The following is a 7,366-nucleotide window of genomic DNA, read 5'->3' as shown; positions in this document are numbered from 1 at the left end:
AATTAATAACCTTCGATCTAAGCGTCTTTCTATACCTCTGACATTCGTATTACAACTTGCAATCCTGCAGTCCCATAACAGTCGTGAAAAATTGGCACGTCATCGCTATGAATTATCGCAGGTCCACACATCGCACGCATCCTACCCAGAACAATGGGGCGTAATTACTCTCTAAGAGTTTCTGTTATTGATATTAATTTCTATATTCATCGATCTCCAAGGGCAGAGTGCGCGTAGGCAGCACATAACACTGATGGCTTTTATATTTCCCCCATAATCATCGGGCGCAAACACGAATCGACTTTCGCACCTATTGAACGCACGCGCATGCATGAGAGGACGTTCGAAGGCGAGGGGCTTCAAAAAGTTGAAATCCGCCGCGCGAACTTCGCGCCGGTGTAACCTATAGAAACCGCGGCGATAAACAAGCAGTCCGCTGTTTCGCCGCAACAAAACAGCGTCAGTTTCGGCAAGGCAGGGATGAGGAGAGAGGCGCGTCGAGTCGTCTAAATTTTTTTTCACGCTTATCGCTTTGGAAAAGGAAAATTCGCGGGAGCGAAGCGCACGCAAGCCTGCAAGTCAACACGGTCTCGTCGGCGAAAAACTCCTTGGCTCTCCGGACTCGAACCATGTGAGAGAAGCTTCGACGCAGAGGAGGAGAATCAGCTTCGGACGCGCTACGGATCGACGTCTAAATTCGCCGCGAGGACGGAAGGAGAGGACGAGGGCTCTGCTGACGGAAGGCTCATATTTTGAAATTTTAAGGTACTTTTTCGTGAGTTTTTCATCTCAGTGCGGAAATTAGCTTGCGCTCGTTACTCTCACTACCGCTTAATCCAATACTCGATGAAAATTCAATCCGACATCCCCTTGCGACTTGGCCTCCTAGTATAACCTCGATTCACCGAACGCGTCTCTCTTCTCGCGCTTTTTCCAGCACCGAAAACTAACCTCAATCCAAAAATCTCACAGCTAACCGCGAGCTCGTCCGGGGAAGATGGCCTGCAAGAGAAAGAGGCGCAGCAGCAAGCCGCAGGTGAACGGCTTCATCCTGTTCTTCATGAAGATGCTGCGCAAGAACCCGCGGGCCTGCGTCACGCGGGTGGCCAAGCAGGCGGGCAAGTGCTGGCGTCAAATGTCGCGGAAGGAGCGCTGCAGGTACATGATGAGGGCCAGAAGGCGCCGTTAACGCCGATCGTCTTCCTTCAGAGTTGGGTGAGTGTTTACACAGCTACGGTTAGCGCCGAGTATTAAGGACGAACAATCACGAGCCGCGTTTTTCGTTGCAGCCGTTGCCGATGTCCTCGCCCCGTGTCCTGGATACGCAGAAAATTGAGCAAGTTTACCGACCACGTACCTAGTCACGTCTTCCGCTTTTTTATCTATCTCCAACGTATAATAACGTCGATTATGTACACGTCTTTTGGAATATATAAATATACAATCGTTTTGGATCTTTACAAGCAAATACGGACCTGTCTAATCGCTCATTTCCTTCGCCTAATGGCTGAAGTTACAAACTTGCGAATCATAACCAAAACGGAGATTAATATAGACGCAGCTCTCGCGGAAAAGTGTGTCAGAAGCATCGACCACACAAAAGACGTCGTAGGTGGGCAGCTTTTGAAGGCGACGTCGTCAAGTGTGAAGGAAAAAATGAAGCCTTATACTGCATTGTGTGTCGGCGATGATGATTTCTAGTTGAGAAAAAAATAACAACACGCGCCTCGGAAACAGATGCATCATTAAGCTGACGTATCGGGAAGCTACATCTCGGGCTTTTCTTCTTCTTCTTTTTGTTCTCGCGAGCCTTGTCCGAGCGTGTTGGGATCGTTGTATGGGCCGCGGTAATTCGACGATTTTGATTCAAACGTGTTTTTAGCAACAAAATAAGTGCATAGAGCCGCACTCGTTTTACGACTCCCATTGAAGGAAAAAAAGGAGTTTCAAAATCACGCTCGCACCTCCGACCTTCGCGCCGCCGATGCAGCCAAAAAACGATCGATACGGTCTACACGAGTCTCTTCGTACAAGGCACACACATAACATTCCTCGCCAAAAGAACCGCGAGATCCCAGCGATTTCACCGGCAACACGGAATCTCCCGGCGCAGATGCATCATCGTCGACATGTCGCCGCGTGTGTGTAATTTCGTAAATGTCTCCTCGTGCATAGATTGTAAAGAGAGCCCGAGGGGAAAAATGTCGGTCATTACGTACACCTATATACAAGCAACCGAGATGAGATCGGATCGAGTGGGATCTTCTCTCGGCGAGAGACTCTCGAGGTTTATAATCGATATTAACGACGGTGGAGAGTTATACCGTGCTATTGTCTCCCGGGCTGTGTGTACGTGTGTGTGTGTGATGCTCGAAGGAAAAAGTTCATCGCGCTCTCATCAATTTATCTGTCGTGTCTGTTTGCTCGGCCGTTTACTTTTTACTGGCTTTGTGTGAGTAGTTTTTGAAAATTACGGGTACTTATACGCGGTACCGACTTGTTTCTCTCGTGCTCGTCGTTCCACGAACTTATGCTCTTTTATGGAAACACACGGCGTGACCATTAGGTAATCGCCGAGACTCACCGATTAATCTATGCAGTGATAAAAATCTTATATACGAGTGCTACGCCGTCAGAATTGGAAAAGCGCTATTGACAAATAATTCTGATGGGCATTGCTCAATCGCGCCAAACTGACGAGGATTCGAAGACGGCACATAGACCAGACGACGATTCGCACGACAATAATCAGAAACGATCGATCGATCTTCCCGCGCGCACAAAAGCTTATCATTCGATAATTTAACCCTTTTTATTTCTTTGTACAGGTCTGGAAACGATTATCGCTGATTTATAGGCAATCGACGGCAGCAGGACGACGACGACGAGGTCGCGAAGTCGGAGTTGCCTCATGATCTTTCTCATCCTATAGGAGAATTCCGCGTCGATCTTTTTGCTCTGTGTCGATACTCAAGGTTGTGCGCGCGAATTCGGCACAATTGGGTTAGGATGATTGTCGGGCCAATGACGCGACGTCCGCGATTCTCAACGCTGAACCTCGGCAAATTCATACTTCGAGCGTGCTCACCAATTTGTCTCTCGTTCGCTTGCCTAACGCTGTGTGCACTTGATTAATCCCCCGGCATTAATAAGCAATGGGTGCAGTGTAGTACACTCGTGCTGCGCACAATAAAACTCGAATTCGCTCTTCGCCTCGCGGCATTACACGTCGTTTATCAGATGAGAGCTGTACTCGCAAACACGCGCCTCCGCCATCCCTCGGGACTCTTCATTTTTCTTCAAGCGCGCAGTCTCGCGAATAATGCCCGATAGTACACACAACGTGAGCAAAGGCGTATTTGTGTGCTGCGCGGATCCTTTGCCGGATTAGAAATTCATGAGCGCGCGCGCGCGCGCGAGAGAGAGAGAGAGAGAGGGAGAGAGAGAGGATTCTCTTTTATTCTCCATCAGCCCGCCGGCTTTATTTTGTTTTTCGGCGGATTCGGCTGTGTGCCGCGATCAAAAAGGAGAGGCGCTTGTCGTTCCTTATCGACGCGATTGTTTGACGAATCTCGCCGAGTGGACTCGTGATTCGCGGATTCCTTCTGGCTATTTGTCGTTGTTCTATAGCTCTGTCTACTGTACGGAATATCACTACGCGGCGCTTCGATTTCGCAAGCGGCTCTGGCTTTGTCTACAGAGGGTTTCGTTTGTCATTCACAGGGAGACAACATATCTTAATACCCGGCGCGGAAAAAAAAATTGGAAATTTCATCCGAGGCCGTTTTCAAAATTGAAATCGAGAGATTGAATTTTAAAAATCGGGAATAGGAAATCGCCCGTCGCACGAACTTGGTCCTCGAGAGCAGCAATCACGAAAGAATTAATGAACAACGACCGCAAGTGCCAACTAAAATGTTCAATCTCTCTCTCTCTCTCTCTCTCTCTCTCTCTCTCTCTCTCTCTCTCTCTCTCTTTCTCTCTCTCTCTCTCTCTCTCTTTCTCGACTCGATAATTTCCCCGATTCCGAACTCGGGATCGAGCTCGCTCGTTCATTATCGCTCTCCGAGCTGCTCGCCGCGCGACACCGCTGCACAGCAGCGGAGCAGCGAGCGGCGGCGCGAAAAAAAGGGACGCCCGCGCGCGAGCGCACTGCGCAGTGGCGTAAGCCGGTAATCGTTGGTTATTACAGGCCAGATTTACGATTGTGCAGCAGAGCCTGCACTGCCGCCGTCGCCGGGAAAATTAAAGATTTTCGCTTTACGACTTAATTGAATAAAGCTGCGCCGAGCGAGCGAGCGATGCGACGAATGTTTTTCGAGTCCCTAGTCCCTCGCTTTTTTGCGCCAGAAGACTTTTCCAAAGGCGCGCTCCGCGGCGGAGGGATGATTTATTGTATTTGCGAGAAAGTTCTGCTCTCGGAAGTTTCTCCGTTTTTACGAAATCTATATGAATCATGCCGGCGACTCGACTTCATCGATGAACTTTAGTTACGGCGACGTTCCTGGAATTCGTTACGCGAAAGATAAGATTCACGTTGCTCGCGCAACCGTCGTTGTCCAAAGTTCAATGCTAATTGTTTATGCAGCGTTTCCAGAGAAGAAGGGTGCGGGGAGAAAAAATCACGAGTTCGGACGAGTCATCATGGCGCCTCATTAACGAAATCAGCGGCGGCAGAGCAGAGTGTAAATTTCAATGGGAAAACCTCCCGACAGTTGCGGCACCGCGTAATCGTGACTCGAAGATGCGACTCTCTCGCTCTTTCGCGGCGATGAAGCTATATCGACGCAGATGAACGAAGCAAGCGCCAGTTATTATATTCGCTGAAAATCATATATTTTAAGATTCTGCAATTTTGTCAGAGCGCGCGCGCGAGAGAGAGAGAGAGAGAGAGAGAGAGAGAGAGAGAGAGAGACGCTCGCATTTAGCTCTCGAGCGGAGATTGATAATAAAGTCTCGCGCCGAGCGGCGAGCGTTTCTTCATTCTTTTTTTCTAATAAATTTCTCGCCGGTGTTTTTCGCTTATTTCTTATTTTGAAGAATACCAGTGATTTGCGTCGTAAGTTCGTTTATCCAATAGCAATTTGTATTGCTAAATGCATCAGTACTTTATTGAGTCAACGAGCTTTTACTGCGCCGCCGATAAGAGAGTGTGACGAAGTGATCCTAGATATCAGTTCCGGGAAAGAACCAATTGTATATTATCTTTGCGCATATTGTAAAATATATCCCATGATAGGGAAATTGAAAAACGCAACATCGCTCTGTATATAAGAATGAATTCACTATCGGTTAAGCTGATATGTACCTCAAACGGAGTTTGAGAATCACTAATCGAAGCACGATGAAGACTCTTGTTCCTGCTAATTCTGCTTCTAGCGTACGTGGCGTCGTCCGAGTCAGCTGGTGAGTTTTACACGTTTCGTACTCAATCATATCACAAGTCAATTTAAATTTTCTGAACAATCAATTTAAAAAAAAAAAATCTGTGTGCTTAGACTGCGAGAAACTCCATTGCTGGCAGGACTGCCTCTCCAAGCTCTACAGTTATGGAGTGTGCGTAAACAACGAGTGCCAGTGTTGCGGCAAATTCATCGGTGGAAAATAGGAGAAAAAAACGAATCAATGTATCATCCAGCCTAAGCGTTGAATAAAGCACAAGAATAGAGCATCCTATAGGTACAACAGCTTGCGTTATTCTCAAACGATCCCCGTCGCTCTGCGCTACGGCAAAAGCAAACCAGAGCTCGTCCCAATCCATTATAATCAATCGAGAGCGATCGAGCATCGGAGTGCAAGCGACTCTCGCTCTCCCCGCGCGGAGAGTTTCAACACACGCCGGCACACTGAAGGGACGTTTAAATATCGATGTAATTGCAGGAAGAGGCACGCAAGAAGAGAGCGTACTTATGTCTATACTCTCGCTCTCTCGGGCTCCTCTTATTGCGCTCTCGCGCTCGGATAATTTAACGCGCGCGCGCGCGCGCGCAGACGAGCCGGAAGACGCGCGCGATGCACAATGCAACGCTGTGTTGCTTTTACTTTCCGCGTTGGCTAAACGAAGGAGGAATAATCGAGCTCTCATCGATTTATTATGCGGTCTGCGCTCTGGATCCGCTTGATCTATTTTTGAGTTGTATAGCATGCTTCGGAAAAATGCACTTTTGTTGGCGATAATACGTAAACGAATCATAACAGTATAAGTAAACGGAATAGAAGCCATGAATAATCAACGACAGTCGTTTCGAGCCGAAGCGAAGCCCGTCTCGGGTGTGCGCAGCAGTCGCGCGAACACGACTCAAAATCGCGAAGAAGGCGCGCGCGATGCACGTAACGCATTGTGTGCAGCTTGGTTAGGTAGAGATAGGTTCGCAATATTCCGCATCTGCCATGAGTCTGTACAGCACTTGCTTTTATTTTTAATTTGTAGGTTCGCTTTGTGAGCGAGTCGTGATGCTACGGCGAGACGCGATTTTTTTATCGCGATCTCGCGTGTGTGTAAAGTTCGATCTTTGCTTTTCAGGCGCTTCCTCATTCGATGGTCTCTGCTACTGGTGATGGCAGCTTGTTTGATAAGTGCACGAGCTGTTGAATGGGTTTTGGAATCGAAAGTGGGACGTGTGACAATGCGAACGTAGTTTTATTTTTGTCGAGCATTTTTCGGATTTTTTTTTTTTTTTTTGCAATTGATTTACAATTCTTAACATATAATACGAGCGAAAGGTATATCGGATTTTCGAAAGAAAGGGATGATTTCGATTTCTGTAGAAATAAATTAGTAAACCATCTTCGCTTTTTAAATGCTTATCTTTATGAAAAAGTCTTAAAATTATAAATAATTATGAATCAATAGTCGTTATCAATGTAACGTACTCCATAAGATCTGACAACATATTTCACCAGGCTGTTATTTTCCAATAACTTACCTGCGCTACACAGCCGTCAGTGTTTTTGACGTATGACAAAGCCTCTGGGTCTAAAACTTCCCATCATCATTGATGAGCAGTTCTTGATTCGTCGATCAGGAAAAGTTTGTTCGAGAAAAAAGTGAAACCAACTAAATCTCAAACTTAACGTCTAGTAACTCATCTTGAAATAGTGTTAAATGTGAAAATTCTACACGCGCGCGCAGAGTGCACGCAACTGTATAGTTAGCCCCAACAATGGAATCAGCGATGTCGCGGATGTTGTTTATTTATGTTGTGAATTTAGTCCTGACTGCTGCCAAGATCAGCCATGCTATTGATCGTTAAATAATGTTTAAGTAACGTGTTTTGGAGTTTGTTAAAGAGTATTTTCTTTTCGTGTTACATGTGACCCATATAGGCATCTGTGTTAAAAAGTAGCTTAAAAAAGAGGGCTTAAA

The 7,366-nt window shown here is 46.8% G+C and overlaps 1 protein-coding gene and 1 long non-coding RNA gene across 2 annotated transcripts; both read left to right on the top strand.

Moving 5' to 3' along the window:
• The first annotated feature begins 336 nt into the window (after positions 1-336).
• On the top strand, positions 337-1,468 carry LOC103316810. Its single transcript, XR_512572.4, has 3 exons — positions 337-765; positions 973-1,215; positions 1,290-1,468. It is a non-coding gene; the product is annotated as an uncharacterized LOC103316810 (long non-coding RNA).
• Positions 1,469-5,276: 3,808 nt separating this feature from the next.
• On the top strand, positions 5,277-5,669 carry LOC100680250. Its single transcript, XM_008212488.4, has 3 exons — positions 5,277-5,296; positions 5,351-5,406; positions 5,499-5,669. Exons 1-3 carry the CDS (start codon positions 5,277-5,279, stop codon positions 5,606-5,608), a joined length of 186 nt encoding a protein of 61 aa, XP_008210710.1. The 3' UTR covers positions 5,609-5,669.
• Positions 5,670-7,366: the final 1,697 nt, after the last annotated feature.

The sequence above is a fragment of the Nasonia vitripennis genome, chromosome 3 (assembly GCF_009193385.2).
Source record: "Nasonia vitripennis strain AsymCx chromosome 3, Nvit_psr_1.1, whole genome shotgun sequence".
In the NCBI taxonomy this organism is placed as follows: Eukaryota; Metazoa; Arthropoda; class Insecta; order Hymenoptera; family Pteromalidae; genus Nasonia; species Nasonia vitripennis.
This window is presented reverse-complemented; position numbering and strand designations above follow the sequence as displayed.

Coding starts and splice junctions, on each gene's coding strand:
- LOC100680250 (XM_008212488.4), top strand. CDS start 5,277: ATGAATTCACTATCGGTTAA. Junction 5,297..5,350: donor ATGAATTCACTATCGGTTAA/GCTGATATGTAC, acceptor AGCACGATGAAG/ACTCTTGTTCCTGCTAATTC. Junction 5,407..5,498: donor GGCGTCGTCCGAGTCAGCTG/GTGAGTTTTACA, acceptor CTGTGTGCTTAG/ACTGCGAGAAACTCCATTGC.